The sequence below is a fragment of the Manacus vitellinus genome, unplaced genomic scaffold, assembly GCF_001715985.3.
Source record: "Manacus vitellinus isolate BGI_N305 unplaced genomic scaffold, ASM171598v3 scaffold_13_pilon, whole genome shotgun sequence".
NCBI classification, from domain to species: Eukaryota; Metazoa; Chordata; class Aves; order Passeriformes; family Pipridae; genus Manacus; species Manacus vitellinus.
In genome coordinates, this window is record NW_021938999.1 from 17,438,639 (window position 1) to 17,457,642 (window position 19,004).

At 41.4% G+C, this 19,004-nt stretch overlaps 1 protein-coding gene across 2 annotated transcripts; it reads right to left on the minus strand.

The window, feature by feature from the left end:
* Nucleotides 1-364: 364 nt before the first annotated feature.
* On the minus strand, nucleotides 365-16,730 carry PRPF18 (pre-mRNA processing factor 18). 2 transcript variants are annotated; one of them, XM_018068126.3, is made up of 11 exons: nucleotides 16,601-16,730; nucleotides 15,588-15,665; nucleotides 15,433-15,459; nucleotides 12,588-12,692; nucleotides 10,397-10,510; nucleotides 8,482-8,628; nucleotides 6,686-6,754; nucleotides 5,810-5,950; nucleotides 5,286-5,357; nucleotides 2,998-3,153; nucleotides 365-977 (listed from the first exon to the last, which is right to left on the minus strand). In XM_018068126.3, exons 1-11 carry the CDS (start codon nucleotides 16,664-16,666, stop codon nucleotides 897-899), a joined length of 1,056 nt encoding a protein of 351 aa, XP_017923615.1. In that variant the 5' UTR covers nucleotides 16,667-16,730; the 3' UTR covers nucleotides 365-896. The 2 variants fall into 2 exon arrangements, with proteins under 2 accessions (XP_017923615.1, XP_017923616.1); XM_018068127.3 differs by lacking the exon at nucleotides 15,433-15,459.
* Nucleotides 16,731-19,004: the final 2,274 nt, after the last annotated feature.

Here is a 19,004-nt window from a genome sequence, read left to right on the forward strand (position 1 = left end):
TTTCTTCAGGAAGTGGTTTTGCTAAAAGCTAACAATGTTTTCAATGTTTCACTACTTATGCAGAATTGGACCATCATTCCCGTGAGTTTCTTCACCATTCCCAGTCAAGATGCACAATGGTAAAGATTTGTGGCTGCTAGAAATACTGTTCATGGTCATGGGAGGTCCTAATTATTTTCTCTGCAATGCCCTGCAGACTGAAATTTTCTCCAGATGTATAAAAATGGGATTTGAAAGCCCCAAGAGCCATAAGATTACGTTCCTCAAGCCCAGAAGGTTCATATTAAAAATGTCATTACAAAAAAAAAAAAAAAAAAAAGCCAAATCAGATGCATTCAAGATCAAAAACTCTTTGCACTGAGGCTGAGAAATATACAAACCTTTTTTTTTTAATTCCTGATAAATACCACATGAAAGATTAGCCAATAAAGTCTTTATATTTACAGAAATAACCAAGTTTCAGATTCAACTGCTTCCTTCTAATCATCTCCCCACATCAGTCTCCAATGCAAAAGCAGCCAAAAAAAAAAGCTCCACATATGCTCCTTGCAGGGCTGTGTCTCAACTAAAGCTCTAAAATATGGGAAACAGTTCAGTCTGAATAACAAACTGAAATAAAAGCAAGGCTCTTGTCCACTGTCCCCTTGTCACTGTCCTGCTCTTAACCTCTTCAAAACCCACCCCCTTTGCTGTGTATTGTTTGTGTTCAGCATAAAGTACAGATTTAAAAATAAACCTAAATAAATGGGGCTTGTAAAAAGGAAGCTGTAGAAAATCTCCCGCTTTCTGCTTTTTCACAAAGTTCCTCTTGGTGTCCAAGCACAGACTCTGCCTCTTCCATCCTCTCTGGGTCTTGGAGACCAAAACATGAGTCATGCCTTGGCCCCTGCAGAGCCTCACAAAGCGTTGTACTCCACACACTTGGATGGGTCTGTTGGGAAGTGCTTCTGGCAAATGGTCATGAGCCTCTTCAGCCCCTAGGAATTAACAGAACAAGGACAATTCCATAATAAAGCATCTGTAACAAAGCTGCAGCTGTCAAATAAACATAACGGTCTACAGTATTTTTAAGCTTAACTAGAAGAATTAAATAAGAATAGGCTGCTATTTTGGGCTTGGGATTCTTTTTGGGGGTGTTTTTTTTCAATTTAACTTTTATTAACCTTTCTCCCTGCAAATTGTCAAGTTCTCTCTGAAATAAGAGAAGTCTGGGGCATAACCATAGAAATGTGGTAAGATTCATAGTGAAGGATCACAGAAATGCTTTAATGCCTCTTTATCACCAAGGGAGAAAATGATATCACAACAAAATATATTTAAAAGAAAGTTGAATATTAAAAGTAATTCTAAAGAGCAAATAGCAACTTATGAAACCAAAACAAGCTGCACAGCCAAGAAAATAGAACCAAACACTTCTCAGGAGGAGAAATGTGGTACCACACGTGACACTCCAAAGGCAAACTGAAGAAGCAATCAAGGAGAAAGACAGAATGTGGACTTTTCAGTTCTTTCAAGGCATCCGCTGCCAAAAACCAACGTGACAGAAACCCTGTGATTATTTTCTTTCAAGTCATACAGAAAAGTCTAACAAAGAAGAAAGCAAACTGCTGTGGTGGAAATGTAATTTAGCAGTGACATGTACTCCAAGTGACATGTACCCATGTACTCCAAGTCCTGTCCCTGCCATTAGACACTCATCATGGAAGGCAGCTCTTCACTAAGGGAAAAATGATTCAACAGAAGATGCTTTGGCCTTTTCAACACAGGCAAGAATGGAAAGTATGTCCCAGCACCAGAACAACTCCTTGTTTGGGATGTTATGATTCCAGGGTCGCTGTAAATCAGAAACATGTTAGCTTCACATAACTGCTGGGAGCACAGTGACAGGACCCGAGGGAATGGCCAGCAGTTGTGTCAGGGGAGGTTTAGGTTGGATATCGGAAAAAGATTCTTCCCCCAGAGCATGGTTGGGCACTGGAACAGGCTCCCCAGGGAAGTGGTCACAGCACCAAGCCTGGCAGAGCTCAAGAAGCGTCTGGATGATGCTCTCAGGCATGGTGTGACTATTGGGGAGAGTCCTGTGCAGGAATAAGGGTTGGACTCGATGGTCCTTGTGGGTCTCTTCCAACTCAGCATATTCTGTGATTCACAATGATAATTTTTCAGGTTATGATATAGAAAACTATAGTTGAAGAGAAAGTAAAAGTTATACTTGTAGCCCCAAAACAAAGAGACTCAGAGTAGAAAGGTGAAGTTGCATTTTGCAAGCAATTTTCTTCCAAACATCTGCAGAAGATGAAAAACAACAGGAGTCCTGCCTCTTCATCGGGAAGACATTTCTGTAAACCTCCCCTGACAGAAGCTCTGAGCTCCAAGATGCTGCTCTGGAGGATTCAGAGTTATTCCAGAAGGTCTTTATCTCAACAAAACTGCAACTAGCAAAAGGCAAATACATTTAACAATACAAGAAGACTTGTTTCCTCAGACCTGTCCAACCATTATGCTGAAAGGTCAGAGGAGAAAACCAGCACTGCTACAAATTCCACAACCAAAAGTTCACAACACGACTATGAAGATGCACAGGAGGAACTAAACCTGGAATTTTGAGCCCAGATTGTTAGAGAGACATGTTTGAAAATTGAATTAATTTATGAATGCATTTATCTAGTTGCAGAAATAGTCAGAAGGACTGTATTTCATGGAATTAAATTCTGTGCATGGTGTTTAAACCGCGAGTTAAGCAGTGAAGGACCTCAGGAGAATCAAGTATGATTCACAACTGCTTTGGTGTTCAGAAAAACCCATTACACTGTTCCTGGCCCAGAACTGAAGAGCCTTCAGATCCAGGATGAGCTACGCATTAACTGGATGCTATTCCTGAGCCACACTAAAACAACTGTTTCCAGGGCTCTTTTACCACACCACCTGGAACCAGTATTTCTCCAAGATCCCCCAACTTCAAAAGCAAACCTGTTGGATTTCCAAAGCCAACATTACCTGTATGTATTTCCTCTGGGTTTCGTCGTTCAGGACATGGGCTACGTGCTTGGAGAAGATCTTCTCCCGTCCCGTTCTCGCGTGGATGCCGACCATGGTGACACCGATGGGCCAGGGAGCATTCCCAATGGCCATCTGGAGATAGGCATCGTTGGCCTGAAGAAGTAAGTGCAGGCACTCTCAGCAAAAACAGGAAGAGCAGCAGGGAGCAGAGCATTTTTGCATTGCCAGACACAGTAAAACACCCACTCCAGTCTCCCTGATTTGGGTTTCGTTGCACAACACCAACCAATTACACAACACACCTTCCCAACACGATTTATGCTGAAATCTGAGGGAAGCGAGGACTATGGACTTGACTGAGAAAAAAAAAAGCACTGGATATGGCAGTCTTACTACCTTGATTAAAACTGGGTTTTATTCTTTTTTTTCTGGGTTTTATTCACTTTTTACTGGGACTGTTTTCAGTTCGGCCATCTCGGGTTAAATAAGCACATTTGTGACAATGTTTATGACCAGAGCCGTAGCAGCAGTAAATCAATCTGAAATTTCCTGATCAAGATAGCAGAAAACATCCCTGGGGAAGAATAGGGATAAAACTCAAAAGGAAAATTAACTGGAAGAAAGGGAGAAAGGAAGAGAAATACTGAGCTAAAAAAAAAAAATCATGCCAACTTAGAAGCAGCAAGTGAGGACAGACACTGGGTTTATAGATACAATTACACAAACAACTTCAAGGATGTGGAGCAGGACATTCCTTCTCTATTAGAGAGCAGCTACAAAACTCACTGATAAAGAGTTCATTTATCACCTCCTATTCAGAAACTAGACAATAAGAAGTAGCAATCATGACCAGTGGGTGCAGATTCTTTCCAATTGGCACTGAGCAAACTGGGATGTGAATAATGAACAAGACAGGGGGCTGCAGACAGAGCTAAAAGTAAATCTAGAGAAGGGACAGGACTTAGTCACCATCTACATGAGGCAGAATCTGAATAGTCTTAGTCAAACACCTACTTGCTGAATTAAATACAGTTTTGTCATGAAACACAGTATGTGAACATGCAATTAAAGACCTCCAGGACTGTCACAACAGGGTTAATTAAGGCTGAGTGGGCAACCTGTATTCTGGCATTTGCCTGCTGTCAACACAAAATTAAAATCATTCAAGCATTTCAACTAACAAAGCAGTAAGAATTTGTTGCTGACAGTATTCACTAGGATGCACAAAGCAAAAAGCACAGAAGACAACAGCAGGCAAAAAGAGACAAGTCTCTCAAGAAGCAAAATGAAAAATTAGCCTAATTTAAAAAAAAAAACCCAAACACCAAAACTTCCAAATGTCCTCCAAAATCTGTGACATTTACTTAAAGCCAAGCACTTTCAGGAAAGAGGAGCACAGCTGATTAACCCAGAGATATACCACATTCCTGCATGCTCCTTATTTTGAGAAGGCATTGGAAAGGGAATTTCCATCTAACAATGACAACCAAAAGAAAAAAAAGATGCCCCAAAACAAAACCCCTCTATCTATCCCACACATTCACTTTCTAGTTTCACATGATTTGGATTAAACTTGTCTTAGGCCACCTTAAATTTTTTTCAGTATCAAAAACAGGTTTGCTTGATTACTTGAATAAAAAGAAATACTAAAAATTTAAAGGCAAAACACAGCTCTATTTCCTCTGCATGCATGAGCTGCTTAAGCAAATGCTACCAGTATCTGAGTTCCACTTCAGAAGGCAGCTACAAACAAAACCTAACACTGCCTTTGATCTTCTGTCCCAAGGTACTTCTGCCTCCTCCAGTGAGCAGCCTTTGTCCAAAAAAACTTTTCATTAACTTACCTCAACCTTACCAGGCCAGTTAATGTGAGCATAGCCAAGGAACGAAACAGTATCTCATATGCAGTAACTCAGTTCACCTCAATCAATTTATAATTAATTAATCAACACCTATTACTATTCACTCAATACCTTCATTTAACCTTACAATATCAGTTTTCCTATAGAGGATTCCTCTGCAACTTAAACCATCTCCCAGAAAAATTCTCCTCATGTTTGCAAAGATATGCAGTTTCACAAACCTCAATAGATCTTCTATCGGGCTGTGGATCAAACTCTACTTGGAGCCTAACATTTATCAGCAGTTTTTCATTTTGTTTGAGTAGATGTCGTATTTCCAGCTATGTATCTTCAAAATTAAAAAAATGGGAATGTTTAAGCAATAAACTCCTTCTTTTACAGTCAGACAGTCCGAACGTGCTGAAAGAGTGCAAACAAACGTACCTTCACATATTCTCTTTGCAACATGAATTTAATAATATCTGTTATTGATTCTTTGATGTCTGCAGGAAGTGTCTACAGGAGAGGGGGAAAAAAGAAAAAAAAAAAAAGACATTTACTTCAGAATAGCAGCTCTGGAAAATCATCCTACTCAGCATTTATACAAAGTTTAACAACTACCTTTGCTTGAGGACTTTAATAAAGGAAAATATCTTTGTTATTTAGATGAAGGATCTGAAGCAGGAGAGATTAAGTGGTTACACCTGGTAGTTAGTGGCAAAGTGCAAAATGCAACGCCAGTTCCCTATCGTGTTTGCAACCCAATGAACAGGTGATGTTTTAAGCAACACCTGGAAAAGCAGTGGGTGGGCAGAAGGTCTCACTGATCAAGATGAAGTCAGAACTAGGCATCATGGGCTCTAGAGATAGAAACTCTGATCAACTCGCTTCTCTCCTTCAGAGAAGATAACACTGCCTTAGGAAAGGGTACTAATGCTGGGTTAAAGTGACATTCAGAGGTGATTCACCCTTTTCCGGAGTTTTCTGAAGAGTGGCCTCAGGTAGGACTCCGTCTGTTTCTGAGTGGCGCTGTTCAGCTTCCCCTGCACTCCCCGTTTCACGTAATCTTCTCTGGCGTTCAGCTCCTTGGCCCAAACTCCAAGAAGAAACTGCACGGGACGAAGCACATTTGTGTCATGGTGCCATCTAGTGACTTCCCCGGCAAATCAGACGGGAAAAGCGGGTTAGGCCACCACGGCAAAACTAGTTAAGAAGGTAAGAGCCTCCTTCAGAAGGACAGGCAAGGATGCAGGAACAACCCTCCTGTCTTAAATGCATACACACACATTAAAGCTTCAACTCTTGCTGTGACTTTGATCATCGCAACAGTTAGACCAAGACTGGCTGACTCAAATGAGAGGCAACACAGGCTTCTTGTCAGGAAACAAGGAAGCAATTTTCTGCTATCCACTTGAACCTGTGGACTTTAAAATTCTCTTATTCCACATAACAGTATCAGATGACGTTCCAATTCAGTTTGCACTGTTCCTGGGAAACTCCTCAGAAGGTTTTGATGCCACAGGACTACAGAGAGGCAACTACATAAAAGTGCCTCGATTATCACATGGAAATCAAAACTGTGTTTGTTTTGTCTGGAAAAGCAGGACCAGATTTTGAAGAACGCTGCTCTCCCAAGAGCTCCTTCCCAGGTCTAGCAGAAGTCACTGCTGTGACTAACAAAGGCTGTGGAGTGCCAAGCAGGTCAAAAACCCCACATCTTAAGCACAATGTGTGAGTTTTTTCCTCAGGCAGCTTAAACCAACCCTTCTATTCATGAAATGTTTCTGCACGGTGGTAAAAACATGACACAGCTACAGAATAATTAATCCAAAAGAGTTCGTTACCTTCAAGAACTTTGTTATGATGTCCATATCATAGTGGTCATCACCACGTCCTAAGGATTCTCCCAAAGCCTAAAACAGGGGGAAAAAAGCAATTATTTCCACTTTGTCTGGAATTTTACCACCACCACCACATCAAAGCTCACCCACCACATTGTGAGCTGTAATAAACTCCACCAGAAATCCAAAACACTGGCTAGGAAACAGAATCAAACAGCTATATATGCTACTGAGATTCATTTATCTATTAAAAACATTTATATCAAAAAGGCCATATGATTTACTTCTAAAAAGTCAATGCAACAGTAATTCTTCATTCGTTAACTACTAAATTATTGGCACAATTAGCAGCTGTCTGACAGCACAGTATTAAGGGGAACTGTGGGTGCACAGCTTTTTTGAGATCCCCAAAGCCATCAATTAACCTAATTATTTTGTTAAGCTATTCCAATTCTCTGATGTACTGGGGCTTTTTATCATTTAATTGTAACTGTGAATTTGAGGGAAGAAATCAAAAAAAAAAAACCAACAAAAAACCAAATAACAAACCACCAAAAAAAAAACAACCCACAACCAGCTGTATGCTCCAATATTCTAGTTTCCTGCCAAAATCTCAAAACTGTTAATACTAACAGCAATTTTTAGAAACATTTTCCAGTATGAATAGTTGGATTTATAATGTGTTTTCCATTGCCCTTACATTTCCAAAGTGAGTTTTATTTTTAAAATCTTCTAGATTGAGAGCACAATTCAGTGTAAGCCTTTATGCTCAAGGTAATGCAGCTGAAGTAGCATAAAATTAAGACTGCAGTGTTTTCAAACTTTTTCAGAAAAAGACTGCTTTCATGGCTCAAACCAAGCCTGCCCTACTACCCTAAGAAGAGGATATTTTGAGAACTAACAGATCAATACAATGCAGCTCCATTACAACTGATTTCCATCCTGGTACTGCAGTTATTTTAAACCAGAACTTCTGGCACCCTAACAAAAAAGCCAGACTATTTCCTACTAATAATGTATTCACTTAAGCTTTCAGTTATAAATCAGATTATTCCTTAAACACGCTTTTGGAAGGATGTTAAGATTAACTCCTGCAAAGAGTTTTGAAGATTAAGCATAAAAGTCTTCAGCTCAAGTTAATGTGCTTTTCAAAACATTACCCTAAAATACCAGGTGCTGAATGCATTTCATGGCACTCACTCTCTGCTCACTCACAAATACTGCAGGATTCTTTCAGAATAGAGTAGCTGTTTGCACTCAAGTTCCTGGGACACGTTATCTCTGCACTTCTTGTATTTCCTGTGATCTGCCTCCTGATGTTCACTTTTTTTTTCCATCCTGGATGTTTATGTATCAAACATTCTTTCTGTATGTCTGTTTTTTCAGCATCCATATTTCTTGTACAGGGATAATTCACTGGTACTGAGCTCACTACCCTCTCAAATACTCACTGGAAACACTTCAGAATTTATGACGAGGTAATGTGTTGTTAATAAATCCTCTACCTCTGAAACACCTGCAGAAGGAATCCTAACTGCATCACTGTCTTTTGAGGCAACACCTGTCCCCTTTCTGATGAAGTGCTGTGAACCAAGACCATCTGAGTTTTCACTTGTCTACTGTGAGCACCTACGATGCAACTCAAGGCTTAGAAAACTAAATTCCCTATTTAATGATACTTCCGAATGCCTCAGTTAGCTGTTGAAAACAAGGCTAACTTTGTCTAAACAATCCTGAAGCTTTCTCACAACAACATGCTACATCTAAAATCCCTTAATTAAGATATGACCATCCCATACTTCTAGTTCTTCAATAGTAGTGTTCTCCTCATGGACTTTCAGGTCATTCTGGGAGTCGTCGTCTCCTGCTTCTTGGCCGCCTACAATTTCATTCAGATACTGCTGATCAATCTTATCCAAAGCAGCCTTCAGGTCATTTCTCAAGCCCTAGAAAAGATTAAAAAAATGACTAATTTAGGAAAAAAACCTCAAGTAAATAAAAGCAGTTCAATACTGCCACTGTGAGCATTCAACTGCTGTTTAAGAAAAGCCAAATTCTGTAAAAACATGCACTAAGGGTTTAGCTTTGTTGCCTGACTTTAAACTAAATTCCAAGGATTGCTTCAGCACTTAACAAAAAGCAGGTGCATGAACTTCTGCAATGTCCATACCTGTCAAAAAGACTTTTTACAGTGTTTTTGCCAAAAAAGCATGGAGGACAGAATCAGTTTCTAGGACTTTCTTTAAGACATTGTCTCCAAGCAATGGACTGAACCACCCCAACATAAACAGAAAACAGACCATAACCATCATCAGCTCTACAAGTCTTTAGATCTGTCCTAAAAAAAGCTGAAATAAGGTAACACTCTGTCGTGGTTTAACACTCCTTCAGTACTATCACAGAAAACATTTATGTTGTTTCCTTTTATTACAAATTATTTAAACATACCAGGATGTTTTATATATATTAAGTGTTTTAAAGCCTCTAATATAGAATAGGTGATTACAAAACCAGAATCAGTTTAAAACCATATATACAAAGTTAAAAGCTGCTTTTAAATAGAACAAGAGACTCGCCTTAGACACAGTTGGGGGATTTGCATTCCTGTCTTGAGACATAAAATATAAAGCTCCATAAAGGAGTATGACAGTTCTTACCCTAAGATAAATTCAGCCACTCCACAGGGAATGGATATGCACAGTTATTTCCCCTCTTCCATCATCATACTTGGCTGTCTGGAACGTTTCTATTAATCATTTACTAGTCTAAAAACGTCTGAACCACAAACTGGTGGTGACTAAGCAACATACAGAATCCCCCCCAGACAGCAAAAGGAGTGGCTGAAACATGTAACACACAAATCCAATACAGTCCTATTTATGAACTGACTATTTCCTAATACATCTATTACTGTCATCCGTGCCACTCAAGGGGAAGCTTTCATTAGCAGAATTTTTATTTTTAAACATTCAGATCTGTTTATTTTAAAGACTTGAAGAGGAAAAGGCTTTCCTTTTATGGGCAGCTCCAGCAACAACATTTAAAACAATTCAGGTTGCCACAAATTAGGGAAGAAAATCCAAAACATCACTCTCTTAGTAGGGTTACAAATTTGGTTAACAGTAAATGCAAAGCAAACCCCAACTGCATCTCCTCACTTAACTGATCATTTTTTAACAGGAATAAATTGGTAATATCTTTTAGTCAGTTTTTGAACTGATGGCTACTTTAAAGGGAAGGTGGAAAAACTGAAGTTTCTGTAACAAGCTATAGAAATGGAATCCAGGGATTTGAAAAATCATTTATATGCCACACAGACAGGATGCAGTCCTGCTCTTCCTTACCTGTAGCTTCTCAGGCATGCACATAATCACAAACACAGGATTGTTTTAACAGTAAATGACTGTTCTCTGCTGGTTAAAAACAGGAGCAGCACAGGCTGGGGTATTAGTGTCACCTGAAGGCCCCTCTTCCAAATGACAAGGGCCTGGAAGGCTTCTGGGGTTGAATTCTAATGTAATTGTAATTGTGCACAAAACTCTGACATTTAACATAGTTTCTCAGGCAATAAATGAGATAGAGCAGATAGTTCTCTTTGCTCTGTATTATCTTTCTTTCCTAAAAATTAAGTTACTTAAACTGATTTTCAGTAACTTTTACTGGGTTCCTCATTGATTATCCCACTACAACTAAGTAAGTAAGAGCCAGTCTTACCTTGTTCACTTCAGGTGCAAGAATTTCTATCTTCCTCAGACGCTGAAACGCATCATAATCTGTTTCTCCAAAGAGCCTGATGGGCTCACCCCTCTCTCGTAACCTCCTGATAACCTGAAAAGAATCAAAGCATTCCCTGAAGCATAAAGGAAGCAAAATAAAACCCAGAATGATAGATTTATTTACTTTGCTTAGAATAACAAGCTGAGCTGGACTGCAGAGGAAATGGCAGTATTTTTAAGCAGTAGAAAAATGTTCCAGACACTTTACAATCTAAATATAAAATTCCCACGGTATTTCAGTGAAAGGTCATTCCAAATATTACCAATCTAAATTTTGCATAAAATCCCAGGCTGTTTGACACAGCCTAACTTCTTCCTGGTCTGACTTGTTTAAACAAATACACAAAAATCATCCCTCTAGCAGAGCCTAAAGACCGTTTTCAAAATCACAAAGGAACTTGATGATTATCTCACTCGCTTATTTGCCTGGGCAATAAAAATACTAACTGTGGTGCAAGTTGTCCCAGCACAGCTACAAGATGATCTGCTGAAAACTCCCATCCTTAAGCATTTGGAAAATATGCAGTCCCATAACCTAATGGTTACTACTAAAAAGGAGATATAACAGAGGTGAAAAAAGCCTCCCTCAACTGATTTGCAAAGTCACAGACAGAGCCAAAAACTGAACTTTATTCTCCCAGTTCCTTATTTCATGCATTGCTTGATAAATTTCTGTATACTTACCATTATTCACAGATTCATAGAATGGTTTGAGCTGTAAGGGACCCTAAAGATCATATGGTTCCAACGCCCAGGCCATGGGCAGGGACACCTTCCACTAGACCAGGCTGCTCAGAGCCCCATCCAACCTGGCCTTGAACGCTTCCAGGGATGGGACATCCATAGCTTCTCTGGGCAACCTGTTTCAGTACCTCACCACCCTGAGAGTAAATTTTTCTTAACATCTAATCTAAACCTACTCTCTTTCAGTTTGAAATCATTCCCCCTTGTCCTGTCACTACAGTTCCTGGCAAAAAGTCCCTCTCTGGCTTCCTTGTAGGCCCCTTCAGATACTGGAAGGCTGCTACGAGGTCTCCACGCAACCTTCTCTTCTCCAGGCTGAACAGCTCCATCTCTGAATTAACCACTGAAACTAAACAACTGAACTAAATTCACTTAGTCTATCAAACAATAGGCTAATTGATACAATTGATAATTGGGCTTACACTTCATTTCATGTCAACACCTCACTATGCAAACAGACTGGTTGGACAACAAGAAACTCAATTAATATTGAGACCTTATTTCGTTTATTCAGTCTGGGTGTCTTGCTGCACGCTGGCAAACATTTAACTTGCAAATGTATCCAAAACAACAGGGATGGAAAGAGCTCTGGCACAGCAATACCTAAACCTGGACCAAAACATGCACACCAAGTGCATCAATAGCAGAGAGAAAGTGTGTAAATAGGACGTACAGACCACACCCCAAACCAAACATGAACCCAACAGTCTGTGTTACAACTCTTGTAAAAAACAGTGAGTATCCTGCAAAATTAAGGGGACACATGACATTCTTGGATGACCTCAGCTGTGAATTTCAGTACTTCCAAGATTAGAGCTAATTCTGCACTTCTAAACTTCCTGCTTTGGGGTATGGATCTGTTTGTGAACGTACATCCACACGGGCATTTTTATCCTCAGAAAGGCAAAGAATGCCCCAGCTGCTCTGGTTTCAGGACTGTTTCTTCTAGAGGTCAAGGTGAACTTCCAAAACTTAAGTTTCTAAATTTGGTTCAGACCAATATGCTACAAAGAAAAGAAGCTGGAGGAAAAAAGTCTTGGAGAAAGTCAGCATGCCATCATCAGTACTATCCAAGGATAATGCTAATATTCAGAATACTACTCCAGAAGTCATCTGAAAGAGCTGTAAAATGTTATAAAGCATCTGTGTAAATCCATATAACAAAAAGGCTCTACCCATCTGTATCTCCCCATGCATTCACTTGGAGAGCAGGCCCTTGATAAGCAAAGATAATCACTAATTGCTGACTGTAAAAATGGAAGCTTATTATTTAATAAAACTGTCATAAGAACTACAGGTCACTGGAAAAAAAATCAGCCCCAACAAGAAATTTCAGATACGTTTGCTTTAAAGTCTAGGGGTCTGTTTATGGACATTGATTTTACCTCCTGTCTGGAAAGGGTCATTGGTAACTTTTCTTCTGCCAGTTCCAGTTCCAGCACTGGATTTGATGCAGCCAGTGGTTTCTCCTCCTCTTCCTGCTGCTGTACCTACATTCAACAGACATAGTTACTAATGTGTGATGGAAATAAGCCCATACATTGATGCTAAATGAGGTAAGTCAATGTAAAGATACAGAACTCCGGGACACAAACTTTAATAGGACAATATAAAACTTTAGTTTCATAGTTTTATGGTCTGTAATTGAATTTCCCAGAACAATAAAAGTTCTTGATGCTATCAGTAATTAACTAACACTTCTGCAGGTTGCAGGAAGTAGTCTCTAGAGAAAGGACAATTGCTAAAGTCTGGCAGTCACTTTAGCAGGCAGATGCCAGCACTGGTGCCAAAAATAGCAAATCCACCTGTTGATTCCTGCCCCTGCTTCACCCTCCTTACCCATGCAAAAGCATTTGCATCGCTGTGTGATAAACCAGAGGGGGAAAATGACTCAAACAGAAAATAATCTGACAACCACAAATACAGGTACCATTCCCAGGCCACTTCACCTCCTCATCCAGCTCACCAGGCACAGCACGTGGAAGGACACAGGGGCAAGAATGAAAACCAAAGGGCAAGGAGAGAGTGGAGCTGCTTCTTCCAGTGTCAGTTAAAGTGGTTATTACCTACAGCTTCAGTGACCTGAGCACAATTAGCAGTGATCCACAGCTCCTGTTGGGTTTTGAGGGGTGCTCGTTTTGGGTAATGCATCTTTCTAACAAGGTTTCCAGGTTCAAAAGAAAAAAAAAAAGATACCTACAACTCCTCATAGGAAGAGGATCTCATTAACAACTCCTCTTAATCCAAAAGAAGGTCCCTGACTCAAACAGAGCATTCCTTCTTCATTACACAATATTTTAATAATGCAAAGCAACTCTTTGATCAAAGTCACTTTGAGACAGCAGCCATGTAGCTACAGCTCTCTGTATAAGCTCAAATTCAACACTTCTGAACCAGGAGAAGATTGCTGGTGGAAATATTCCTATAACAAGGGAATATTTCCAGTGCTCACTCACATCTTGGCTCTTCTCAGATTCCTCATTAGAATTTATTTTCTTTCCATACTTGCTAAAAGGGAAACAATCCAATTAATCCCACAGCACCCTTCAGCATTCCCTGTGCATGGGCAGCACACTGTCAGCTCCAGTCTGCATTTGGGTTGACCAGTTTGATTAATGTACTAGAAGCTGTTTTATTCTTTCAGGCCACCATGCTAGCCTTGCACTCAGGTGTCAGTCTGACTCCATGTGGCTGGAAAGATCCATCCCTGGGGCTCTTGCTACAAGATTCAGCCACGTATCTACATTCAATGCTGTATTAGCAAACACAGAAAAAAAATCAATCCTACAAGCACACGTTTGGAACAAACAAGGAAGTACAATCAAATCAATGTTTAACACAAAGGGAGGGGAAAAATAAAACTTCCATCAGTGCAGGAAAGGGGGAATTGACAGAGGACAGAAAATATGGAAGAACTGTGTAAAAAAAAAAGTATATATAAAAAGAAATATACTCCCGTGGCAGAAGGATACATACAAATTTTAACTTACAAACATTCTTGAAATCATAAAGAGACAGCAGCATTGGGGGAAAAGGTTTGATCCACTCTGTCAGCTGGACTCCAAATTACAAGCAGTATTTTTACCACAGTTATTTTTCTTTCAGTGCTTTCTTTAAGCAAGTGAAATTATTACAACTTATCAAGTCTAAGCAAAGCAAAAACGCACCTGCATTTAAAAAGAAATCAGTCTGTGTTCCACATCTCACTAACAGAGTGAAGAACAAATGCAGAAATCTGGGAGGCTCTAGAAAGGTACTAAGTTTAACAAAGTAACTTATTTTAAAACCATTTTCAGGGTTACATTTCACACCAAAACTGGTGCTGCAGCAGCACAGGTGACACCACTTTAGCCACCATGTGAGGTTTTGAGGGACTCAAGCTAATGCTCAAAAAGCATCATGCAGCCATTTCCACTTGGAAGATTCACTGAACTTCCTCATGATTATCTGCTGCAGGTTCCAAGAATGGTTTTGGCACTGATGTTCAAATATTCACAAACAGATCAAGGTTTCAGAATAAGTCACTAACTGGGTAAAGGTCACTTGAAAACAAAGCTCCTATTTGTGCCTTGTAAGAGCAAACAAGATTATGAAACTCTGTCTTCCACAGGGAATGCATTCCCCCTCCCAGACATGTCCCATCAGGCAGGCAAGGCAGGCACACACACTTGTAAATGACAACAACATTCTTTCCATTTCAGTAAACTCTTGCCCTGACACCATTACAAGGCAGATAAAGCCTTCCAGATCACTCATTTGTTGCAAAATGCCCCCGAGGTCACCAATTGTTTCTAATATTTTTGCCAGCAAGAACACAAGTGCTGTTGTTGCACAGTTCCAATGCTGGATGGTCAATGGCCAAAACCCAAATACAAACACATGAAAGTTGGCAGATCTCTCTGATGTGCACCCACACTATACTGATTTCTTTTGTACATTTTGACAAGACCATGAAAATTGTCCAAATGGGTAAAATTATCCAAATGTATCCATTTATTTCCCGGTAAGGGTGGGGAAGGTGGCTATATCAGATCCAATGTTCATGCCTAACAGCACAATTTAAAAAATAAAGGAAGACAAGCTTTGATCCCGAGCCACTTCATGCTTTCCACAAAAAAGAAATAAATAAAATAAAAGAAGAAATTAAAGCCAAACCATAACACAAACTTAAGTAGCTGCATATCATGCATATCTTTTTCCTGCATTGAAAATGGTTTTGGAAACTCATACCTCTCCAGGTGGCTTCTCATTTACAGGCTAATGTATAACATTAACAGATTGAACAAAGAACAACAATTATCATTAACAACATTGACACTAAAATTGATAATAAAATGCAGACTTTAAAGCAAACACACAAAGCCCTGGAAGAACAATTTCCATACCTTGTAGCCACATCTCTGGAAGTAGGCCTCCTCTTCCTTTTTAGCTAACTCACTGCGCTTGAAATACTTCTTACTTCCCTAAAAGAGAGGAGAGCTGTCACCAGTTCACAGTTTCGTGTGCTTATGTGAAACCAGCTCACACTTTCTTACTTCGTTTGGTGGATTCAGCTACATCCTTTCCCAGAGACGGGAAAGGGTCTTTTCCACGGAAACAGAACTAGCTGGAAGCACCTCTGAAATCAGCAATACAGAGTGACTTTACAGGTTATATGTATAAGCAGATTCAAACACACAATGTGCTCGCCAGCACTTTAAAAGGAACATGTTTTTTGCCATGTAAAGGCCTTTGTGGTCGTTGTTGTAAAGCTTCACTTCAGATGTGCACAACTGGGCCCAGGTTGTTTAGACAAACCACATAAAAGGCGTCATTTTACATTAAATCAAGGAGATGGGAGAAATCACCTTTGTACAAAGTATTTTACAAGCTTTCTTGTAGAAATGTACTTGAAGAGACATGCCAGACACACAACAGCTAGAAAAAGTGGTCACCTCAAGGCATTTTGTTTCATTAGGATGAACTGTGACTTCTTCCTTCGTGATTTGCCTGCCTGACCTACAAGAGCCTCTGATGCCAAACCCAAATTCGGACAGTGCTCTGCTTTGCTGTGGGGGTTTTAGGCACACGCACAAAGCTCTCAGACCCTCCCTCAGCCGCGGACAGGAGGGAGGACTGCGGTGAGGACACAAATCACGCTCTGCTCACCAAGGGCCGCTGAAAGAAACAACTAAACCCACTCCCAAAGGCCACAGGACACCCAAACTCCTCCTGGCTCCTGCCCGATCCCATCCTGGGCCACTCCTGCTCCTCCTTCCCGAACCTCATCCCGGGTTTGCGAATCCCCGCCCTGGGCAGCTCCGACCCCGCTTCCCGGGCCTGTCCCGCCTCACTCCCGCCGCCCTCCCGAGGGACCGCGCCCCGGGCGGCTCTCGGTGCCCATCCCGGCCGCCCTCACCCCCAGGAGCTCCTTCTCCTCCAGCTGCTGCCGCTTCCTGCTGATCTCGCGCTTCAGGATGTCCATGGCGGCCCCGGGAAGTGCCGCTGGAAATCAATCACGTCACTTCCGGGGTGGGACGCGCTGCCGCGCGGCGCCCCCTGGCGGCTGGGAGGAGCAGCGGGATGGGGGGGTTTGGGTCCCTTCTTCCAAGGGACGAGTGGCAGGACGAGAGGGAAAGGCCTCGAGTTGCGCCGGGGGAGGTTTAGATATTAGCAAAACTTTCTTCAGTATCCATGTAATATCGTGCCACTGTCGGGAGCAGAACGTTTAAAGTGATGTACAGAGAGTAAAATGGCAGTAATTATGACATAGAGCCAAAATACAGATGCTTTGTACCGAGGAATGTAGCAAAAGAGATGGAATGTAAGTTTTGCAGAGGTCTTTCCCTGTTTTAATACAGATGGTTTTATAAAGGGGTGTAACTGACAGGTTCTTTAAAGAGAGGCTTCATGCAATTTATTCAGGTGTCTTCTCTGTTTAGCTTGAAAAATCTTCGGGGAAGAGCCTCTGTTGACTGTGTGTTTGTGCAGTGCCTGGTGCAATGGGCCTTGGCTGCAGATGACAGGTAATATCAGAGAAATCATGGCCTCAGATATTAGGAAAAATTTCTTCACCAAAAGGGACCCTGTCAAGCATTGGAGCAGGCGGCCCAGGGAAGTGGTGGAGTCACCATCCCTGGAGGGATTTAAAAGACATGTGGATGTGGCACTTGGGGACGTGGTTATTGGTGGGCTTGGCAGTGCTGGGTTAATGGTGATCTCAGAAGGCTTTTCCAACCTAAATGATTCAATGAGGCTGGTTACTGAGCAGTCAGAGAGAGTGCAAATGCCACCTGGGAAGGCAGGATGCTTTCCTGGCTGCTCCTGGAGTGGATGTGACTCTGCCATCAGCCAGCTCAGTCCAAGAGGCCTAACAACACCCCAGGGGAAATCATAGCATCGTTTTAGTTGGAAAAGATCTTTAGGATCATCGAGTCCAGGTGAAACAACACCAGCAAACAGTGAAGGGTTTAACTGCAGGGTGCTCCATTATAACCTGCTCCTTCCCCAGGTGCTGGTATTAAAAACCACTGAGAAGATGGGAAAGGTTTGCACTCCCTGTCCCCTGTGCTGTCTGTGCACCTGAGACAGCATGTTGGGATTTACCTATGCCTGGTTTCTGCCTCCTTCAGGCCTAGAGGACTGAGGCAGCTGATAGGGACTGAGCTCCTCAGTGTGTATATCCCAGAGGTAAATGCCCTTGTCACCAGGCACACAGCATTTGTGACATGGTCAGTAACACGAAGAAATCTCTTGTTTTGCTTATTTTCCTGGTTTTGTCCAGCGTTTTCCATCCTGTGGCTTGTAAAGTCCAAGGGGTCCAGAAAAAACTTTGAAGAATGAGTAAGAACAGCCAGTTCTCACTATGTTTTAATTTATCAGGGCCATACCTTGCTGGAAGCAAAGGCCACCGAACACTAAAGGGTGTAACTCACTGTAGCTTTAGCTCCTCTTAGGAGCAGCCTGGCTGGTGGCAGCACCTCTGTCTCCTGTTGCCACTTGCTATGGCACACAGCAACTTCTCCCTCCCTAGGTTCTTCCAGATTTTTTTTCACCTTTTGGTCTTCCCAGATTTTTTCCTTGCCTTTCTCCACTGTAAGTTCCATTGCTCCAGTAGCTATTTTGGAGGGCTGTAACCAGAGCTGGCTTTTCACCTGCTTTAGACAACCTGAGCCATGTGCTCTTCCTTGCAGAAAATGGCCTGTTGGTTTACAGGTTTTCTTTAACCCCAGGCTAGAGGGTTCTGGATTTAGAAGTAATGCCCTGCTTTACCTCAGGCTTGAATGCAACTGCTTTGCAATGAGGAAGGAGGAACAGCCCTCCTACGCTTTTTCATACTTCTTCTAAGAGGAAATTATATGACATCTGATGGGGATAGGATCCAAGAATGTCTCAATGTGAGAGTCCCGGGGTAACATGCCCACATTTGGGTAAGGGCATAAATTGTGAGGCTGTGGAAATTCTCTGTAGTAGATCCTGCAAATGAATCCAGGTGCTGTGTCAGAGCACCAGCTCAGTTAACTGGAGAGTAGATATCACCTTAGACCTGGCTTCATTTCCTGCTCCAGTTTGACATTGGCCTGGCTTTGGCTGGGATAGAGTTAATTTTTTTCCTAGTAGCTGTTACAGTTCTGTGTGTTGGATCTAGTATGAGAATAACTGATAACACACTGATGTTTTAGTTGTTGCTAAGCAGAGTTTATACTAAGTCAAGGACTTTCAGCTTCTCATGTCCTGCCAGCGATGAGACTGGGGGCACAAGAAGTCAGGAAGGGCCAGGGCAGCTGACCCCAGCTGATCAGAGGGATATTCCACACTGTATG